At 40.9% G+C, this 23,454-nt stretch overlaps 1 protein-coding gene across 2 annotated transcripts in view; it reads right to left on the bottom strand.

Moving 5' to 3' along the window:
* The window catches only part of PTK2B (protein tyrosine kinase 2 beta), a 67,250-nt gene extending 44,791 nt beyond the window's left edge, over positions 1-22,459 (bottom strand). For both annotated transcript variants that reach the window (XM_044663768.1, XM_044663769.1), the window contains exons 1-4: positions 22,256-22,459; positions 7,424-7,602; positions 5,740-5,827; positions 4,397-4,476 (exon numbers count right to left, since the gene is read on the bottom strand). In XM_044663768.1, coding sequence (XP_044519703.1) covers positions 4,397-4,476; positions 5,740-5,827; positions 7,424-7,602; positions 22,256-22,459 — 551 coding nt within the window. The remainder of the gene's footprint in view (positions 1-4,396; positions 4,477-5,739; positions 5,828-7,423; positions 7,603-22,255) is intronic.
* Positions 22,460-23,454: the final 995 nt, after the last annotated feature.

Below are 23,454 nucleotides of genomic sequence, written 5' to 3'. Positions count from 1 at the left end.
CCAGGACTGGCTTTCAATCTACTGAGCCACCTAATTCACATAGTGTCTTCAGTCACAACATGAGGATATGGAAATATGTGTTGCATGAAAGCACCGAAATAACCTATATCTGACTATTTACATCTGCAGGGAAAGAGGAGAGAGAGGAAGAGAGAGAATCTGAACTGCAAAAGGTCAGAAAACCATTGTCAGATTGTCAAAAATTCTTTCTATATATAATTGAAAAAATAATAAAATTCAAAATGAAAAAAATAAAATTTAATTAAAAAGAATTGATATTTAGTATTGATTCTAAGATAGAAAATAAAGGTTTTTTTAAAAGACTAAAGAGAACTAACCTGCATTTTTAGAGGGAGTTCCCAATATGTAATAATAATTAGTCATTTATACAGTACTTTAAGATTTGAAAAGCCCGGATACCCATCAATTGGGGAATGGCTAAACAAATTGTGGTATCTGATTGTAATGGAATACAACTTCGTCATAAGAAATGATGAGCAAACTGATTTTTTTTTTAATTTTAAACCCTTAACTTCTGTGTATTGACTTATAGGTGGAAGAGTGGTAAGGGTGGGCAATGGGGGTCAAGTGACTTGCCCAGGGTCACACAGCTGGGAAGTGTCTGAGGCTGGATTTGAACCTAGGACCTCCCATCTCTAGGCCTGGTTCTCAATCCACTGAGCTACCCAGCTGCCCCCTGAGCAAACTGATTTTTAAAAAACCTGGAGGGAACTATATTAGATAAAAAACAGTGAAACAATAGAACCAGAAGAACATTCTACACAGCCTTAGAACTAATTCTGGAAGAATAAATGGAGAATGTTACCTCCAGAAAGGAAACAGAAAGACAAAGCATGAAAAACATGACTTGTAGGAACAGTTTGGCCTCCCTGACAACATCCTGTGTGAAACAGGGAGAGTGTGGAGGGGTTGGGCCACTTGTGGAAGGGATCTATTGTGTAATCAGGAAAAGTAAATTAAACAGATAGCAGATTTATCATTTCATTATTGTGATATCTTCCTTTTCTTTCTATATGGAAATGCATGTTTTGTTTGGTTTTATAAACATTTGGAATAGTAACAATAAAAAATTAATTAAAAACATTTGTAAAAGGGGGCAGCTGGGTAGCTCAGTGGATTGAGAGTCAGGCCTAGAGACGGGAGGTCCTAGGTTCAAACCCGGCCTCAGCCACTTCCCAGCTGTGTGACCCTGGGCAAGTCACTTGACCCCCATTGCCTACCCTTACCACTCTTCTGCCTTGGAGCCAATACACAGTATTGACTCCAAGACGGAAGGTAAGGGTTAAAAAAAAAAAATTTGTAAAACCTTTTATATAGGTTAACTCATTTGATCCTCAAAAGAACCTGGGGAGGTAGAAACTTTTATTATCTCATAATAGAAAAACTCATATGTGGAGGATAAGTGACTTGCCCAGGATCTCACAAGCATTAATTATTTGAGGGAGGATTTTAACTCAGATTTCTCCATACTGCAAGTCTACCCTCTGTGCTCCTCAGCTATGAAATATCAGTGCAATCACTGTTTCTGGTGTTGTTAGAAGAATTTAAGTGGCCCTTTAAAATTCACCAAGTGACTTAAATGCCCTTTTGAACCCTATCACAATACAGGTAGGTTCTGCAGGTTATTATTATCCCCATTTTACAGATGAGGAAACTAGGACTTAGGAAGGCCATGGCCTAATTGAGGTCACAAATCTAGTAAATGTCATTTTGGAGCAACCTGAACAAACTAGCCCTTTTGCCAGGTCTGGGGAAAGGGGAAATACTCACAGCCAAGAAAGAAACAGCCAGAATAATTAATGAGTCCTTAGTAATAATTACTAAAAAAATCAAACCAACCTTGGTACATGCAGTCCCTTGGTTGCCTTACTTTTGATTTGATAGTGTCACTGGTATGAGGACTTTTCCTATCCTGAACTGATGCATTCGTTAAAGATATCTAAATAGCTGGTTTACTCCAGAGTATAAAAGAATGGATTGCCAGGACTGGAGGTGGGGGTAATGAGCCATTGATAATGCCGCTGTGGTCCTGGCAGAGCTGGAGGCTCTTGGTGGGAACTTGTATGTGTGCAGTGGCGTTGTTCCAAAGTGAGAACAAAGGGAACTGTAGGTGCTGTGTCACAAGCTGGATATGGACTTGAAGTAGTTTTTGGTTTTCTATCAATACATTATTAACCAGGTAAGTTTCTTACGAGGGTGAGCCAAGTGCCTCTCCCATGAATCCAGAATCAAGCTGTCATATAGACATCCTGCTGTTATAATCACTCAGGGCTATTAGCCAGTAAATCTTACAAAGCATTTTTTGGAACCTCTGGGAAGGCACAGATCAAAAAGGAAAAAGGAAGCTCTCCAAGTGCCTCTTCGGTGGCCAGCACCTCTTTACTTTACTTTGACAAATGCCTCTAAAGAGTTATTCCTTGGGTGAAGCTAGGTGGCCCAGTTTAGAGCCAGGCCTGGAGATGGGAGGTCCTGGGTTAAAATCTGGTCTCAGACACTTTCTGGCTGTATGACCCTGGGCAAGTCACAACCCCAATAAGCCTAACCTTTATTGCGCTTCTGCCTTGGCACCGATATCTAGAATTGATTCTAAGACAGGTGATGAGTATTAAAAAAAAAAAAATAAAGTTTCTCCACTCTTTCAAACCCATTCTAGCTTATCTGCATCTCCTGAATTAATGAGGTCATTTTCTTAATTTCTTATGGCAACAGCATCTTCTGACATCAGAGCCATAAATAAGGTAAGGTGACTAGGGCTTTGATTCAGTGATGACATAGAGGAAAGTGGGAAGAGAATAAACATTTACATGCCAGGCATTGTGCTAAGCACTTAAATATTTAGAACTCATTTGATCCTCCCAATAATTCTGCAGGTTATGTGCTATTATTATCCTTATCTTACATTTGAGAAAACTGAGGCAAACAGAAACTGAAACATTATGAAACGATCATATGTAATTGACTTTGCTACTAAAAGCAAAGCAATGATCCAGGACAATTCTGAGAGACTTATGAGAAAGAATGCTATTCACCTCTAGAGAAAGAATTGTGGGAGCAGAAACACACAAGAAGGACATATGATTTATCACTCCTTTATATGAGTATAGGACTTGGGGTTTTGGTTTTAAAAGATTACTCTATTACAAAAATGAATAATATGGAAATAGGTATTGTGTGATAACACATGTATAACCCAGTAGAATTGCTTGTTGGTTCTGGGAGGGGGGAGGAAAAAGGAGAGGAAAGAACAGGAATCATGTAACATGGAAAAATACTTAAATTTAAAAAAAATTTTTTTAAATAATAGATTTGAAATCAAAAGATCTGAAATGGAAATCCAGATCAGTCACTCACTGTGTGTCCTTATGTAAGTCACATAACTTTATTGGGTCTTAGTTTCTACACCTATACAATGAGAGGGTAGAAAATACTAGATGGTCTTTAAAGTCTCTTCTAGCTGTAATGATCTCTGCTATGCCTTCCATGGTTATCCCTGAGCCGGCTACACTCTGAGGGCTAGAACAAAAGCCAGAATTCTCTAATGTGTAAAAAGTGGGAGTAGCAAGAAGGACTCTCAGAATCTTTCAAAGACATGGAATAACCAGAGGACTAAATAGCTTTCCCCACCCCATTACTCACTCTCTTTCCGACAGGCTGGGGTGACCTTACATGGGATATATAATAACTCAGAGATATAGCTAAGTGACAATATTCTTCTGTCTCTATCACCACACAGTGGTAAAGATAATGCTTAGACAGAACTGGGAATAAAGACAAAGGGATCTACACAGACAGTGAAGGAGCATTTCAGCATAAAATATCCAAAAGGGGAAGGACTCCAGAACTGCATCTAGCCCAATCCCTCCACTATGGAGGTGAGGATGCTAAACTCAAAAAAGTGAAATTACCTACCCAAAATCACTGAAGGACTTAAAGACAGAGCTAGGGAGGATAATGAAAGTAGGCCCAGATCTTCTGCCACCCCCAAGGCCAGAAATCTGTTTAGTCCACAATGGAATGCCTTCTCAATATAATTTGTAAACAAGGCTAGAACAATGAGTAGATAAGCTGGGCTGATTTTTGGCTGAGTGCTAAGGAAAGAAACAGAAAGAAACCATAGGCAAATGCAGGAGGGAGATAGAGATAGTTGGACAGGAAAGGGGGTGTCGAAATATGCTGCCAAGAAGCCAGGCCTTCATACACCAAGTCTTAGATCTTCCACTTGATCTCCCCTTTCTTGTTCCCTTCCCCTAGCCTTAGGAGGGAAGTCTGGGTCAATTGTGTACTGGGAAACCAAGAAGAACTAGAACCAGTCTCTGTCCATGGTACCTGGCTCACCTCTAGACAGTACCCAAGTGAGAGGCCAGAAGCCACGTACCTGAGCTCCAGACAGCCCAACTGGAGTGCCATGCCTTCGCTGACCTTGCTGGCATAGCGTTGCATATAATCATTCCGTAGCTGTGGAGCAAAAAGGGACATGGATTGATCAATGAGCATTTATCAAGTGTTTACTCTGTGCCAGGCACAGAAAAAAGACACCAAAACAAAAACAATAGTCTGCCCTCAAGGAACTTCTATTCTATCAGAGGAGACTATACACACAGACACACACATACACATAAGTAAATACAAAATTTATACAAGGTATTGACAAGGCAATGGGGTGGGGGGGGGGTAATGGAGGAATGCACCAGCAGCCAGGGGGAAATCAAGAAAAGCCTCAAGCAGGACAGGTACTTCAGATGAGCTTTGAAGGAAGCTAGAGATTCTAAGAGGAAGAGATGATGAGGAAATGGATTCCAGGCATGGGGGACAGTAGGTAGAAAGGTAACAGAGCCAGAAAATGGACTATTTTGTGTGAGAAACAGCAAGTAGGCCAAGTTGGGTGCATGAAGAAAAGTAATGTGTAACAGGCAAAGAGACATGGGCTAGATTTAGATGGGGAAGGTCAAAACAGAGGACAAAAAAAAAAATAAAAGGCCAAACAGGGTTTGTATTTTATTCTAATAGCAACAAGGAGCTCCTAAAGCTTCTTGAGCAAAGGAGATGGCATATACTTGTGCTTTAGGAATATTACTACGGCACAAGGTATAGCAGAGAAGGCAGAGAGGAGGCAAGTAGATCAATTAGGAGGCTACATAAATAGTGCTGATGGGAAGTGATAAGGAGCTGTAGGAGGGCAGGGGACCAGGGATTTGAGAAAAGGATATGGATATAAGATGTTATGGAGTCAGAATCAAGACTTGATAACATCCTGTTCTGTGCCTTGACTATCCCAAGGTTCTCAGCCCAAAATCCAATCTCCTTCTCTTTTACAACCACCCCCAAACTGAAGGTGTAAGATTTCATTTCAGTTTTGCCACTCATTTGCTATATGCCCTGAGGCAATAAATTCTCTTTCCCAGCACCCATTTTCTCTTCTTCAAGAGCCTGATCCCCAGGAAAGTAGACGAGATAGCAAGAGCTTTGAACATAGGGTTAAACTAGGGCGATGGAAAGATGACAGCACAGAGGCCACCTGGGGAGCCAGCTCTACTATTCTAGAATTCCAACCTAGGGGCATATTTGGAAAATTAGACACTAAGGCCAGGGAACAAATGTCACTCACTACAGGCTGCCTGGATCAGCACCCTGAAAATTCTGGCCTTTCTCTTGTTTCCCCCTCACTCTTACTTCCAAGAGAAGGAGGACAAATGAGACTGGGGCATTCAGAAGCCTCACCTGTTGGTAAAAATAAAGCAGCGTGGTTCTGTCTTCTTTCAGGGCCTCCATGAAGTCCTCTGGCAAGTAGCGGATCTGCAGGTCATACCTGAGGCAGGAAATTCAGAACCTCTGGTCTGGGGTGGGGCAGCTGGTGCCTGAAGGGGCCAGCAGAGGAGGGGCAGAGGCAGACAAGGAGCCTGGCATGCAGGGGCCCTTCTGGACTGCACTGGGCTCTCTCTGAACCCTTCATCAAAGCCTGTTCCCTCCCAGGCAGAGAGACAACATGGGATGGTAGAATGATGGATTTGGAGTCTGAGGAACTGGGTTCAGAGCCCAACTCTTTCATTTGCTACCAGTATGACTTTGGGCAAGTCACTGACATCTTTGGGCCTCAGTTTCCACATCTATAAAATTAGGAGGTTGAACTAGCTGGCCTCTGAGGTCCCTTCCAGCAATAGTATCATCCTATGGTCACTGAGGTGAGGGAGAGGGTACAGAATCACATAGTCAGGGCTCCTGGATTCTGTTTTAGCACCTACCCCATCACATGGTGCCTTCAGAGTAATAATAATAATAATAATAACAACAACAAACAACATAAAACACTTTAAAATTTTCAAATTCCTATTAATATTTTACCTCATTAGGACCTCATAACACCCCCATGAAACAGATAATATGGTATTATTATCTTCATTTTACAGATGAACAGACTGAGGCTCAGAGAGTTTAAGTGACTCAGTGTCGTTTAGTGTCTTAGGCAAGATTTGAACTTGGGTCTCATAATACTTTATTCAGGAAGCTATGTGGCCTCTCTGACAGCTACCTAATTTCCTCTTTCTTGAAAAACCTTCAAGTGTTCCTCCAATAAAGCCCTAATATAATACTTTCCTAGCAAAGGAGGTTTCTGGATTACAGGTCACCAGTTTGGAAGCATTGCAGCACAAAGGGAAAAGCTCTTCTGGAGTCAAAAGTCTTGGGTTCAAATTTCTGCTTCTGATTTTCACTAGCCATATGACCTTGGGCAAGTTATTTAACCTCACTAGATCTCAGTTTCCTCATCTATTAAAAGTTGGACTAGATGGTCTCTTGAGGTCCTTTCCAGATCTAGATGCATATTTTTAAACCTCTATGAGCTCTGTTAAGTGGGAATGGTGGATTCATGGTGAACCAAAGATAAGCTTTCCAGAACTCAGTGTATGGAAACTACAGGAGGAAAGGAACCTATGGCTCTACTTGTTTTCCCTCAAATTCTTCTCTCTCCCATCTGGCTAGGATGAACCTTGGCTATGAGACAAGGAACTAACTTTTCCTTTACTGATGGTGGTTGGGGTTTTTCTGATGTCGCAAACTAATAATTGAGGTCATTTAGTCAAACTCCTTTTTAGTTGAGGAAAATGAGACCTAGAGAGATTAAGTGGTTTGCTCTAGGCTCACAAAGGAAATCAATGGCAGAGTCAGGATCTGAACCCAGGTCCAAAGCCCTGTATGCACCACACTGTCTCTCTCTGGTTCTGAGGCAGGGTCTCTGGAGAAGGAAGAAAACCTCTGGCCTAGGGCTTCCTGAGCTAATCTTTCTATACCACTCCCCTACTACCCTAGAGTCTCAGAAGAAGCACTGGGATGATGGAGGCTTCCCCAGACCTCTGGCTGGTCTACTCCAACACTTTCTCTACCCTAGGGACTGGCTTCTTTCTCCTACCTCCATTCAGCTTCGACGTGTAGACACTCATACTTCTCCTGCACCTCGCCCACCGTCAGCTGGGGGTGCAGCCAGTGGATTTCATCCGACTTCATGTGTTTCAGCCTCAAGCCATAGCACTCGGTCAGCTGGATGTTAGGTCCAATGCGCCCACTTAGCAGGATGGAGGTGATGATCTCCTATAGAAGAGATGAGAGAAAATGAGAGGCAAAGGGAGACAAAGCAAGGATCATTGATCAAGGGCTGAAGGAGAGGCCATTTCATCCAATGCCTTCATTTTACAGATGAGGAAACAGACTCCAGAGAAGTTGAGCAAATCATTCAATGTTGCACGGGCAGAAGCAGGAGCTGAAGGCAAGCCCTCTGACTCTTTCCTCTGTCTGCAAAGAACAAGAACTATGGAGGCAAGGAAGGATGACAAAAAGAGAAGGGAAAGAAGGGATTGATTAGTAAATTTCTGCAAGAAATTTAAATGTAAAAAATTGAGTTCATATACTATCCAAGACATTTCCTTGAACACAGGAAAATATTAGGAATGAAGAGTGGAATAAAGGTGAGTTAGAAAATGAAGCTTATTTGACATGAATAGAACACATTTAGCTGAACCAGGCACCATCATTACAGCAGAAGCACTAATCTAGGAGTCAGGAAACTTGGGCTCTGACATAGACAAGCCATGGGTCTCCTTATCTGTAAAATGGAGGGACTGTGCTAGATGACTTCTGAGGATCTTTCCAGCTCTCACATTCTATTGTTCTATGTCTTTGACTGTGAATTACTACCACTTCATGTCTGATTAACTATAGCCCATCTCCCAATCCTGGGCATTTTCATTAGCTATATCCCATTGCTGAGTGCTCTCCTTCCTCATTTCTTCCTTCCAGCTTCCCTCAAGTCCCAGCTAAAATCTTATCTTCCACAAGAAGTTTTTCCTAGACTTACATGAACTGATGCAAAGTGAAGTGAGCAGAAGCAAAAGAACATTGTTTACAATAACAGCAATATTATTTGATGAACAACTGTGATTGACCTAGTTATTCTCAGCAATACAATGATCTAAAGCAATCCCCAAGACTCATGATGAGAGATGAAAGATCCACCTCCAGAGAAAGAACTTACAGAGTCTGAATGTAGACCAAAAACATACTATGTTTTACTTTTTTTCTTATATTTTTATAATACAAAAATTCTCCTCTTCTACAAATGTCTAATATGGAAAAAATGTTTTACATGATTCCACATATAAAATCGATATCAGATTGCTTACTTCAGGATTTTAATGCTTTCTTCATCACTGACTGGTGAGTAAGTCGCTGTCTTAGTTTCTCTGTCTGTAGCCAGCTTTCTCCAATAATAACTAATATTCAGATAGCACTTTAGGGTTAAAAAAATACTTTATAGATGTTATTTGATCTAAGCTTCTCCTCAGTCCTACTTTTGTTGTTGTTGTCTAATTGATTAGGCCTGTCTGACTTTTTATAACTCCTTTTGAGGTTTTCTTGGCAAAGATATGAATGGGAAATGGTTTTCCATTCCCTTTTTAAGCTCATTTTATAGATGAGAAAACTGAGGCAAGTAGGATTAAGTGACTTGATCAGGGTCACACAGCTAATAAGTGTCTGAAGTTGGATTTGAACTTATTTCCTCCTGCCTCCAGGGTCAGCACTCTCTCTCTTCTTTAAACCCTTACATTTCACCTTAGATTTTGTCTGAGATATAAGAGCGATAAGGGCTAGGTAACTAAGGGTAAGTGACTTGTCCAGGGTCACACAGCTAATAAATGTCTGAGGTTGGATTTGAACTTATTTCCTCCTGCCTCCAGGGTCAGCACTCTCTCTCTTCTTTAAACCCTTACATTCCACCTTAGATTTTGTCTGAGATATAAGAGCGATAAGGGCTAGGTAACTAAGGGTAAGTGACTTGTCCAGGGTCACACAGCTAATAAATGTCTGAGGTTGGATTTGAACNGAGTCCCTTTGGCTAGGGCTGTGTTGTGTGCCAGAGCCTGCTAGAGAGGGCTGCTCCCTTCTTCTTCTCCATACACTGAGGAAATATCTCTCATCACCCGCCCCTCTGCCCAGCAGCTCAATGGGAGCACTTCCTCCCTCCCCTGTCTGGGGTAAGGCTGGGAGCTCACACGTAATGTGAGGGTTGCAGTTTGGGCACTCGTTCTCTAAAAGGTTTGCTGTCACCAGGCTAGGGGGTTTAACTCTATCACCACCTGCTGATCGAGGTATACTTAACTCTCTTAATCCATAGCTTTAGGGTTGGAAGGCACTTTTAGAGATCATCAGTAAACTACTTAATTGATTAATTAGTTGACTGAAAGCCTGATTTTCTGTCGGTTTATAGAAAGCAGGAAAAAAATCCAAGTTTGGATTACAATTGCTACTGAAGCATCTCAAGCATCACCTGAGATACCAAACAGCTGTATGCTGGGGCACACCACTGTTGACAAGATAATAATAACTGCCTTTAAAAAAAAACCCTTCTCTTCCATCTTAGAATCAATACTGCATATTGGTTCCAAAGAGGGCTAGGCAATGGGGGTTAAATGACTTGCCTAGGGTCACACAGCTAGGAACTTTGGACCTTCCATCTCTAGACCTGACTCTCTATCCACTGATCCACCTATCTGTCCCCTTTTATTTAGCATTTTGAAGTTTTCAAGGCACTTTACTTGCATTATTTCATTTGATCCATGCTATCAAACCTATACTAGCATTACCCCTATTTTGCATATAAGGAGAAGCTAAATGATTTGTCCACAGTTGCACACCCAGCATGTGAGATAAGAATCAAATTTATCTTTTCTTGATTTCAAGTTCAGTGCTCTATCCACTATGCTACCCAGAGAATGCTTACAGGTCAATCTACAGACTTATCAAGATCATCACTCTCATTTTTAAAAGGAGAGAAACTGAGGCTCAGAGAAATAAAAAGACTGCATAGCTAGTTAGTGATTAGGATCATTATTCATTCCTCTTAAGCTACCTACATATAACTAAATGACTTCTCCTAGTGCTTAGCAGAGGACCTGGCATATAGTTGGTGTTTAATAAATGCTCATTCATTGACTAACTCTCCCACCAACTAGGAAACCTTACAAACTGTAATTGCATGTCATAATCTTAACAATATGCATCCTTCATGCACTTAGTTTTTATTTTGTGGATGGTTAGGGCGACTATGGACCTCATCTAGGAGATTTTGTAATACCCTAGGATTTACTTAAAAGAGCATAATGTTATATATATGCATATATACCTACACATTATATTTATAGATTTCTTTTTTTAAACCAGAAAACATTAATAACATAGCTTAGGAACTTGCAGAGATGATACAAAGCAGGGCGATTAAACAGGTTGTGAGTTCTAAAGTCAATTCCAGTTTGGGTCTAATTTAATTCAATAAGCATTTATTTAGTGCCTAACATATACAAGGCACCATGCTAAGAATGCAGTGGGGGCTAAAAAAGGAAATGGAAAAACCATTCCTGAGAGGGAGATTACATTCTTCTGGGGGCTTTTATACAATGTTAAGTACAAAATCATTTGAAGGAGAAAACCCACTGAGAGCAGGAGGAGAATAAAGAAGGGCTCTCTGCCTTTAGAAGACAGCTCTTCAGATAAGTCTTGAAGAAAATGAAAGATTCTAAAAGGCAGAAGGGAAGAGAGAAGGTGTTCTAGGCAAACAGGATCACCTATGTGAAAGTAGGATGCTGGGAAAGAGAATACCTGGCTTGAAGAGTAGCAAATAGGCTAGTTTAGGTGAAAGGAGAGGGGAATAAGCATTTATCAGGCACCGACTATGTGCTAAGAACTTTATAAATATTATAGCATTATTTAATTTAGCTGTAATAGATATTGCATGGAGGGGATTCATATGAAATAGGATTGGGTAAGTATTCTGGAACCAAAATATAAATTGAAGTATAGGTACTTTATCTTTGGGGCAATAGGGAGTCAGTGGAGCTTTTATAGGCTGGGGAGTTTTATAGTTAGTTAGTCAGTTAGTTAGACCTGTATTTCAGGAAGAGTTTAGTGGTAGCTATGTGGAGGATAGAATGGAGAAGGGAGTAGTATGGGCAAGAGATGTTGGGGGATCAAACTGGAATGATGGAGAGAAGGGGGGAGATCTGAGAGATGTTAAGAACTACTTTCTATTTTCATAACACAGTTCCAAATGTTCTGCTGCTATTATGTCTTGGTCCTGAGAAGTAGATAGAAGAATAGCCCTGGAGTCAGGAAGACCTGGGTTCAAGTTCTCCCTAGTACACATAATGGCTGTGTGTCTGTCGGCAAATCACTTTACCCCTATCATAAAACCCTACAGCCAACTCTTTAAAACCAGATGTTGGGGAAGAGTGTCTATCTGTTTTGGTACAGGGAGGTCCCTACAATGATAAATGCCCAGGTCCAAAAAACAGGGCAATTTCCATATAACCTCATAAGATCTAGAGTTAGAATGACAAGGAGAGCTAGCATTTATTTACACAATGCCATAAGATTAGCAAAATACAGTATATGTTATCTCATTTGATCCTCACAACAATCCTGAGAGGTAAGGGCTATTATTATGTCCATTTTATAGATGAAAAAATTGAAACTGAAAGGTTAAATGCATTGACCAGACTCACATAGCTAATAGGACTGTGACAGGATCCAAATTCAGGTCTTCCTAACCAAATCCAATACTCTACCCCAGTGATTCCCAAAGTGGGCACTACCGTCCCCTGGTGGGTGCTGCAGTGATCCAGAGAGCAGTGATGGCCACAGGTGCATTTATTTTTCCTATTAATTGCTATTAATTTTTTAAAAATTAATTTCCAGGGGGCTAAGTAATATTTTTTCTGGAAAGGGGGTGGTAGGACAAAAAAGTTTGGGAACTGCTGCTCTACCCACTGCACCACCTAGCTGCCTCATAGGTCAGTCAGTCCATCCTCCTCATTATACACAAAAATGGGTAACACTGATATAGCTTTTAGGGTCTGCATAGTCTTTACATACATTATATGTAGACTTATAGATGAAACATATGCATGTGCATTAGACTTGTAGATGAAACCTTCCAAGTGTGTTATCTCCTCATTAGAATGGGAGCTTCTTGAGAGCTTTTCTATTTGTATCCCTAGTGCTTAGCGTGGGTACTTTGTACATTGTTGCTGTTGTTCAGTTGTTTAAGCCATGACTGATTATTCATGGCCACATTTGGGGCTTTCTTGGCAAAGATACAGGAATGGTTTGCCATTTCCTTCTCCAGCTTGTTTTACAGATGAGGAAACTGAGGCAAATGTTTTTTTTTTTTTTAACTCATTTTTCAACTCAGGTCTTCCTAACTCCAGGCCTCACTATCTACTGTACTGCCTACTTACTCATGTTTTGTATATAATATGTGCTTAAAATTGCCGTTTCATTTATGCATTCATTACCTCAAGAGGTAGGTGCTATTATTACTCCCATTTCATAGATAAGGAGGTTGAGAGAGGCTAAGTGACTTTTCCAAGTTATATGGCAAACAATGAAATCTGTGGTAGGATTGGAACCCAAGGACCCCTGATGCTTAATTCAGGACCCTACCCATATCACTTTGCTATGAAAGAAGGGGTGGGAAGAGAGCAAGAGTCATAGAAAGAAGAGAGGGAGGAAGAAAGAGGAGAGAGAGAGAGAGAGAGAGAGAGAGACAGACAGACAGACAGACAGACAGACAGACAGACAGACAGAAAAAGAGTTACAGAAACAGAGAGAAAGAGAGAGGGAGGAGAGAACCCGAATGAAAGATGGAGACAGAGGCAGAGAGAGACAGAGAGAAAGAGAGACAAAGAGAGAGACAGAGAGACAAAGAGAGAGAGAGACAGAGAGACAGAGACAAAGAGAGACAAAGAGAGAGACAGAGAGACAGAGAGAGAAGAGGAGGGGAGGGAAGGAGAGGGAAAAGGAGAGACAGAGGAAGCTAACAGTCAACAAATATTTATTAAGCACCAGCATTTTAGACCAGTGTCATTCCTTGTGGTTCCCTTAGGTGATACTGAACTGTGATATAAGAATTATCTGGAGCTTGTTTCCTTTTAATCAAGGAGAAAAAAAAAAGAGAAAAGAAATCTATAACGGGAGAGTGAGGATTTCAAGAGATCCATCATGGGAGGAGGAGTGTTGGACAAACTTGGCAAGACTCAGAGACATTCCTGGTACAGAGTGTTCAGACAGATAAGGGACAGCCGTGGAAGTTGTAAACAGAAGAAAAAAAAGCAAGCCACAGGCAGGCTGCATACAGTCGAGTCAAAGAAGTGGGTGAGGTGGGATAAGAGTCGGCCTTTCTGTCAATCTAGGACCTGGGGTTCAGTCTTACTGTGGAGAGATAGGGGAGCTGTCATTTGCTGAAGTAAAACTTCTTGTGGCCAAGTTGTGAGGAGTCCGGAGTGTGCAGGGGGGTTGTGTGTGTGTTTAAGCAGGGCCTGGCCTTTAGGCACTAGAACCACAGGAAGTCAGATGGCTATCTTTGAAAAGGACCCATAAGGTGAAGACGGAGTATGTCAATGCAGGAGAATTGGACCTAAATGCTAGGGAAGCTGAGGAAGTGGGACAGACCAGAGAGTAAACCTCATCACTAGGAGACCGGACTCCTGGATTCCCAACTCCTCTCACTGCCTCCTTGGAGTAAATCTTTATGTGCTGCATAGATTATCCCCCAAAACTGAGCAAGATAGGTAATAATCTAACATAGGATAGCTTGCTGTTTTAGGGAGGAAGGAAGGGAGAAGAAGGGATAGGTTTGGGGGATTCAAAATTTTGGAAAATGAATATAAAAATCATTTTTGCAAAAGAACCCAATGATGTTATAGGACTGAAAATTATGGACTAATACTGCCTCCAAAGAACTAAAGCCAAGGATCACCCAAAGGATAACTGAAAGGCAGGAGTCCCTTGGGATCAGGCTGTATGTAATACATGACACTATCCTCCAAGTTACTCAGGCTCATGATCTAGGTATCATTCTTAAGTCCTTGATCTCTCTCACCCTACCTCACCCATATCTTGTCAGTTGCCAAAGTCTGTTGCTTTTTACCTTTCTAACATCTCTTATGTGCGCTCCCTTCTCTCATCTGCCAGTGCCACCACCCTGAGTGAGACTCCCATCATCTCACTCAGACTATTGCAGTAGTCTGCTACTGCTTGGTCTCCCAGCCTCAAGGCTCCACTGATTCCAATTTATTTTCCACTCAGTTATCAAATTAATCTTTCTAAAATGCATGTCTGATGATGTCACCAGTCTTCTCAATAATCTCTAATGGCTTTCTATCACTTCCAGGATTAAATATAAAAGTTTCTGTTTTGTGTTCAAAGTTCTTCATAACTTGACCTCTTTCCTTCCTTGACTTCCTTCCTTCCTTTCTTTACTTTTCTTTTTTCCTTCCTTCTTTCCTTCCTCCCACCCTCCCTTCCTCCTCTTTCTTTCTTCCTTCCTTCCTTCCTTCCTTCCTTTACCTTCCAGCTTAGAATCAATACAAAGTAAGGGCTTACTTAAGATATGATGTGTTCTCTATTCCTGAAGGAGAATGCTATACTGAGCAAAAATAATTCACCAAGTAAAAACTTTTATTCTGTTTACCCTATACCGGTGATGGGCAAACTATGGCCTGCGGGGCCAGATGTAGCCCCCTGAAATGCTCTATACAGCGACGCATCATTATTCTTAATCTGACAAATACAATGAGTAGATACAATACAATGAAACTTTGAAAGAGTTGCCTTAGAAACAGACTGACAGATGGGCATTTCCTTTCCTTTGTCCCCTCTTTAAAAAGTTTGCCCGTCACAGTTCTTTACTGTTCTTCTGCCTTGGAACCAATATTTATTATTGATTCTTTTATACATATATATGTATGTATTTATTTTTTTTATTATTTTAAGTTTTAACATTTTTTCCATGGTTACATGATTCATGTTGTCTTCCTCCCCTCTTTCCTCTCACCTCCTGAAGTTGACAAGCAATTCCACTGGGTTATATATATTTTTTTAAACCCTTGTACTTCGGTGTATTGTCGCATAGGTGGAAGATTGGTAAGGGTGGGCAATGGGGGTCAAGTGACTTGCCCAGGGTCACACAGCTGGGAAGTGTCTGAGGCCAGATTTGAACCTAGGACCTCCTGTCTCTAGGCCTGGCTCTCACTCCACTGAGCTACCCAGCTGTCCCCACTGGGTTATATTTTAATATTGATTCTAAGACAGGAGGTTTTTTAAAAAAGGAATTGAAACCAGATCTTTTGATACTGAATCCTACTCTCTTCCACATATCTTCCTTCCTTTTCTTCACTTTAGTTTCAGTGCTATCACCTCATACCAGGACTTTTGCAATAGCCTTCAAACCAGACTCCTTTCCTCCCACCTACAATCCATCTTGAATGCCACAGCCTGATTAATATCCTAAAAATAACAATTTCATCATATTTTTCCTGCCAAAAATCTTCAATTCTCCAAGTATTTATAGAATAAAGCCAAATTCAACAGCCTTGTATTGAAAATCCTTTGCAAAATGGTCCCCATCTACCTTTCTCACCTTATATCTTACTATTCCCTACATAGAGGCTTTCCTCCAGATGTGCTTACTGACTGCCTGACTTGATATCCCTCCCTCCCCAAATGCTGGGCACATTCTTGCTTCTGCAAATTTAGCCATCCATTTCCTCTTCCTAAAAGACCTTATTTTCCCTCAGCAACATTGGAAATGTTGAAAAAACATTCTACTAATACTTTTTTCTTATAATGTTGTCAATTCCCAGCAATATTTGCTTTCATTCTCTTCAGCAGAATCCTTGAAGCCTTGTGACAAAGAAGGAAAATCAAACAAACCAAACCAAAATATCAGCCATGTCTGACAGTATATGCCTCGTTCCACAGCAAGTCTGCCACCTTTGTCCTGAAAAGGAGGCACGCTTCACTTTCAGTGCTTATTAGCCAAGATTGGTTACAACTTTAATAAAGGGTCTCCCCCATCAGTTTCTATGGATAATGGCCAAAGCAGCAGGACTGGGGACAGTGGAATTCACTTTTCTACTGGTAGTACAATAACATATTTTTCCCATACTGTTTTCCAATTTTCCCAACAGTTTTTGTCAAATAGTGAGTTCTTGTCCCAAAAGCTGGGATCTTTGGGTTTATCAAACATTAACTGCTGAGGTCATTTACCCTTGGGTCTACTACTGATCCACCCTTTTGTCTCTTAGCCAGTAAAATACTGTTCTGATGACCGCTGCTTTATAGTACAGTTTAAGATCTGGTATTGATAATAATATATATTTTTTAAATCCTTACTTTCTGTCTTAGAATTGATACTAAGTCTCATTTCCAAGGCAGAAGAGCAATGAGAGCTAGGCGATGGGGATTGAGTGACTTGCCCAGCCAGGGTCGCACAACTAGGAAGTGTCTGAGGCCAGATTTGAACCTACAAACCTAGAGAAGTGTCTCCAGACCTGGCTCTCTATCCACTGAGTCAGCCAGCTGCCCCAATAAAAGATTTTACTCTACTTTTTCTACTCTTAGGATCAACGACCTGAAAAATCTAGAAGATCAGAAAATAGCCTCAACTATTAACAAATAGGAGCCAAGATGTAAAAAAGACAACAATGGATGAAACAATGTGGAACATCTTATCAGTACTGTTGAGTATTTGAAACATGCATGTTTAATTTATTTTTTTATAAAACTATCATCTTAAACCTTCCCATGACTAATAAGCTAACAATCCTTTTTTCTTTTTATTCATCGCAATAATCAGAGTATTGATATTTTTCAGTATTTCCTTTTTACATTATTGAGTGGATATACTACAGACTCTGCTAGCTTTGCCCGTCATCAGTTCATACAGGTTCCAAAGATTCTCATAATTCTTTGTATGTCATTTATTACAATTACATTATTACACCACAGTTTGTTTAGCTACAAGCACTTTCCAACTGATGGCACTGTTTTGTTAACATTTTTTTTTCCTGCCACAAAAAAAAAAAAAAATTACTACCCTAAATGTTTTTGTATATATGGAATTTTTGTCTGCCCTTGCCATACTCTGATAATTTACCAGTAATGGTAAAATTTTTTTTTTTTTGCTAGTTCTAAAGGTATGTACAGTTTAATACTTGGCCTACTATAATTCACCCCTAGTCATTCTCTAAGGAGTAGCTCATGTCCATTCAGAAGAAGGATTATGCTTGTTTTACTGTCCTGGAGGGCGGAGCCAGGGAGAAGTTACAAAGAGGCAAATTCAAGACTGATGAAAAAGGAGCAGTTGGGTGGTTCAGTGGATTGAGAATCAGGCCCAGAGATGAGAAGTCCTGGGTTCAAATCTGACCTCAGACACTTCCCAGCTGTGTGACCCTGGGCAAGTCACTTAACCCCCATTTCCTAGCCCTTACCTCTGCCTTGGAACCAATACATAGTATTGATTCCAAACCAGAAGGTAAGGGTTTAAAAAAAAAAGACTGATGAAAGAAAAATGTTTTTAATAATTAAAAGTCATATAAAAATGGATTGAGGGAGACAGCTGGGTGGCTCAATGGATTGAGAATCTGAAAGACTGGAGGACCTGGATTCAAATCTGGCCTCAGATATTTCCCAGCTGTGTAACTCTGGGCAAGTCATTTAATCCCCATTGCTTAGTCCCATGTTGGAGAACCTATGGCATGTGTGCCAGAGCATGCCAGAGGGGGCTGCTCCCTTCCCCCCTCTCCACATGAGGCTAAGGACATTTTTTCACATGAATGGGAGCGCTTCCTCCCTCCCTTGCCTGGGGTAATGCAGGGGGCTCACATGCAGCGTGCCAGTGCAGTTTGGGCACAGGGTCTCTAAAAGATTCACCATCACTAGTCTAGCCCTTACCACTCTTCTGCCTTGCAGCTGCCACAGAATATTAATTCTTTTTTTCCTTTTTTTTCTTTTCATAGTATAAATTCTAAGACAAAAGATAGAGAGTTTTAAAAAAAAAATTTTTAAGTGGAATGGAGTGCCCCAGAAGGGCTGCCCAGTAACCACCAAGGCCAAGCCTGGAAATGTACTCTAAGAAAATGCCTCAAATTCCATGTTACTTCTCAGATATAGAAATATCTGAGTCAGGTATGAATCCTTGCCTTTCTCAGTCTAAGAATTGGATTCAAGGGTAGTTCAGTTATTAAAGCAGCCTCTGCCTGAAGACCTACAATGAGAGTAAACCCACAATCCCTTGAAGTTGCTCTCATCATTAGGAAGTTTGTGCTGCCAGCAGAAAAATGAATCCCACTAGTCCAAATTCTGCTGCTTTGGCCACTATTCATAGAGGCTGTCTTGTTGCGGAAACATTTACTAAAGTAGTAACCATTCTGGCAGAGATTCACACGTCAGGAGAGACTAGAAGCAGAGATGGCCTGCAATATCCTGGAAAATAAGAGCTGGGCTCAGATCATAAATACAAAGCCAGAAGAGACCCCCCCCTGCTCATCTCGCCCACTCCCTTCATTTTACAGATGAGATGACTGAGGATTAGAGAGTTTATTCTAACAAGTTGTCAAGTCAACCAGTGCCTATCAGGTGCTTACTATGTGCCACATACTGTGCTAAGCAATGGGGATATTAAGAAAAAGATTTTAAAAAAGCATAGTCCTTGCCTCTGGGACTGCCCTCAAAGAGCACCCCAACTGGAAAGAGACCACATGGTAACCACTCCGTACACACTAGATATATGCATGAGGATGGGGGGCCACTCAGAGGAAGGGGCTACGGAAAGGAGGGATCAGAAAAGGCCTCTTAAAGCAGGTAAATTTTGAGCAGAGCCTTGAAAGAAATCAGGGGAGCCAAGAGGTAAGGGAAGGAGGAAGATCATTCCAGGTATTGGTGGCAGCCAGTGTGAGAAGACATAGAATGTCCTGTCTCAGGAGCAAGTCTGTATTGCTGGATGGCAGAGTACATGGAAGTTGGAAGGGATCGGAAGTCTTGAAAGGCAGGAAAGAGTCAGGTTATGGAGGGCTTTAAAAAGTTACACAGGGGCAGCTGGGTAGCTCAGTGGATTGAGAGCCAGGCCTAGAGACAGGAGGTCCTGGGTTCAAATCCGGCCTCAGACACTTCCCAGCTGTGTGACCCTGGGCAAGTCACTTGACCCCCATTGCCTACCCTTACCACTCTTCCACCTATAAGTCAATACACAGAAGTTAAGGGTTTAAAATAAAAAATAAAAAATAAAATAAAATAAAATAAAAAGTTACACAACTGGGGGGTATCTCTAATGCTAGATTTGAACTCAGGTCCTCCCAACTCTAGGTCTCACACTGTGCCACCTAGCTGCTCCTTTAATATATTTCTTAAACTAATTCCATACTCTGTATGAGGTCTGAAGAGGTCAGAATTCAGGAGGCTATTCCTTCCCTATTCCTGGAAGGTATAAACCTCTCTTAATATAGCTCACACTTAGAACATGGATAACCTTGGATAAACCAATTAACATCTGGACTATTGCAGCAGCATTCTGGTGGGTCCTGGCCTCCCACTCCAATCCATCCTCCCTCCACTCAGCTGCCCAAACCATCTAACCATGTCTATCACCACCCCCATCCTCACTCAATAAACTCCAGGGGCTCTCTGTTACTTTTTCAAATAAAATGTGAAATCTTTTTTAAATTTTTTTTTATTGTTCATGTGCTTTGTGAATTTTTTAAAATTTAAATTTGTTTGTTCTTACATTAAAATACCCAGTTAACTCCCTCCTTCCCTCCCCCTCCCCTCAGGCATCATTTGACAAAAAGATAAATGTACATATAAAACTAGGGTATTTTTTATTTCTCTTTATCAGTTCTTTCTCTGGAGGTGAAAAGTTATGACTTTCAATCAAGACTTCAAATAATATTCTGTTGATGTATATAACATTCTCTTGGTTCTGTTCATTGTACTCTATTTAATTTTATGTAAGTCTTTCCCTGTTTCTCCAAAATTAACCTGCTCATCATTTCCTGCACAGTAATATTCCTTTTATTTTTTTAAACGCTTACCTTCCATCTCAGAATCAGTACTGTTTATTGGTTCTAAGGCAGAAGAGTGGTAAGGGCTAAGCAATGGGGGTGAAGTGACTCGCCCAGGGTCACACAGCTAGAAAGTATCTGAAGACAAATTTGAACCTAGGGCATCCCATTTCTAGGCCTGGCTTTCAATCCACTGAACCACACAGCTGCCCCAGCATAGCAGTATTCCATCACAATTATATTAAACAATTTGTTTAGCCATTCCCCAATTACCAGGTATCCCTTCCAATTTCCAGTCCTTTGTTACCACGAAGAGAGCTGCCATAAAGATTTTGAACTTAGAAGTTCTTTTCCTTTTCCCCTAATCACCTTCATTTCTTTTTAATTTAAAAAAAAAAAAAAAAAAAAAAAAAAAAGAACCTTATCTTCCAATTTGGAGTCAATACTATGTATTGGCTCCAAGGCAGAAGAGTGGTAAGGGCTAGGCAATGGGGGTTAAGTGACTTGCCTAGGGTCACACAGCTAGGAGTGTTTGAGGCCAGATTTGAACCTAGGACCTCTGGTCTCTAGGCTGGCTCTCAATCCACTGAGCCACCCAGACTCCTGATCACCTTCAGAAATAAACCTAATAGTGATATTGTTGGGTCAAAAGGCATACACAGAATTGTAACTCTTTGAGTATAATTCTAGATCGTTCTCCAAAATGGTTGGATCACAGTTCCAACAACAGTGTATTAGGTTTCCTATTTTCCCACATCCCCTCTAACATTTGTAAGTTTGCCCTTTTATCATTTTAGCCAATCTGATATGTATGAGATATCTCCTAGTTGTTTTGATTTGCATTTCTCTAATTAAGATTTAGAATATTTTTTCTTATAGTTATATATAGCTTTGATTTTTTTTCATCTAAAAACTGAGTTTCATCTCTTTTGACCATTTATCAATTGGGGAATGGTTTCTATTCTTATATATTTTAGATATGAAACTTCTGAGAAACTGTCTATAAAATTTTTTCCCCAATTTATTGCTAAAACAATCCTTTTTTACAAGGAGTTTACATTCTAATGAGGCACACAAGTAGACATATAAATATATATACACAACATACCATGTGTAGGTATGTGTATCTGTGAGTCATCTACATAGACATGACAACTAGGATGGTGAAGGGCCTTCAGTCTATGTCTTATGAGGTCTTATGAGCTGATTAGCTGGAAAAGAGAAGACTCAAGGGACACATAATAGCAGTCTTCAAGTATGTAAAAGGATATGTAGAAAAACAATCAAGCTTGTTCTGTTTAGTCCCAGAAGGGTAGAACCAGAACAAAAGGTGGAAGTTAAATGAAGAAAACTTGGATTTGATGTCAGGAAAAACAATGAAAGCTGCCTCAAGGGGTGATGGGTTTACTCTCCTTAGAGGCATGGAGGCAGAGGCCAAAGGACCATTTGTCCATTATGCCATAGTAACTGAACTATCTTAGAATCAAATTCTTTGGCTAAGAGAGGAAATGAGCCCAATAAACATGGAGGCCAAGTCTGCAGAAGGAAACGCCTACAAATTCTAGCTAAGTCTTCCCAGGTATGGAAAAATCTGAGCCAGGGCAGTTGAGCTGGGTCTGCTCAAAGGAAAGAAAGGATCAAAGGTTGGAGAACTGAAAGTAATCTTAAAAGTCATCTAAGCCACCCCTTTCATTTTTCAGATATGGAAACTGAGACCTAGAGGGGTTGAATCTGGTCAAAGTTCACAGAAATATTGAGGGCCAAAGGTGGGTTTTGAACCCAGGACTTCTGACTCTAAACCTCTTTCCACCGTACCCTGTTTTAATAGTGCCTCACCCACCCCCAGCTCTTACCTGGATCTCTGTCTGCACAGTACACTTGACCAACTTGAAGTTCTTCCCAGGGTTGAAGCTGTTGCTGTAGAAGCAGACCTTGAGAATTCGTACATCTTCCTTCTCTACATCCACCGGCACCACCACTACCGGCTCTGGGGGGACCTCGGGCCGGCGCAGGGTGCCCACCCTCACTCGGCTCAGGGGCTCAGACACCCCAGACATACTGCCAGAAGACAGCTAGGGCCAGCGCATCTCAGGCCTGTTAGGAGACAGCAAAGGGAGGAGTTCCAGTGAGACTCGATGCACAGCAGCTCTTGGCCCCATTAATTCCAGTACTGCCTCCCCATAGGGAACAAATTCAGTGCTCCACACCCTCAAGGGTTATCTCTAGCCCTCAAAACTTCCCCTAGAAAGCAGAGTTGTAGAAAAAGGGTTCTTTCTACTTTACAGATGAGGAAAATCGAGGTAAACTCATAAGGTATAAGCCAAGGAATAGAAATTGAGGCTAGAAAAGAATTTGGGGACTATCTAGTTCAACCTCATTTTATATGAGGAAACTGAAACCCAGAAAGTTTTATTTTTTATTTTTAATTAGTTTGTTTATTATATTAAAATTCCCAGATATATCTCCCTCCAATCCTCCCCTCTCCTCACTAGAGAAGGCATTTTTTGACAAGGATATACATATATATAAAACTATGTCTTGCTTGTTTCTGTTTATCACTTCTTTCTCTGGAGGCAGATATATATACAAGTTATTTGTGTTGCTGTATGCAACGTTCTCCTGGTTCTGCCAGAAAGTTTAAGTGAACTGCTGAATGTGTTTATACAACAGCCTGTGTGTTAACTCTCACATCTGGTGCTTTAGACATGTTAGGTTTGAGATGCTCATAGGACATCCATTTTGCAATAGCCAATTGGCAGGTGGTTGTGGGATTAAAGCTCAGATTGAAGTAGGTTTGTGAGGCATCTTCGTAGAAAGAAGTAACTCATGGTATCTGATGAAGTCACCAAGAGAGTATCTCAAGTCTCTTCTATCTCTTATCCATCCTACATACAACTGCCAAATTGCTATTCTGAAAGCATGATTCTAACTATGTCTCTACCCTATTCAGGAATCTCCTTAGGCTCTAAAATGTCTCTAGGCTCAAATACGATTCCTTTTTTGTTTGTTTGGCATTTGAGGTCCTTCTCATGATGGCTCTAGTCTACTTTCC

This window comes from Gracilinanus agilis, chromosome 2 (assembly GCF_016433145.1).
Source record: "Gracilinanus agilis isolate LMUSP501 chromosome 2, AgileGrace, whole genome shotgun sequence".
In the NCBI taxonomy this organism is placed as follows: domain Eukaryota; kingdom Metazoa; phylum Chordata; class Mammalia; order Didelphimorphia; family Didelphidae; genus Gracilinanus; species Gracilinanus agilis.
This window is presented reverse-complemented; position numbering and strand designations above follow the sequence as displayed.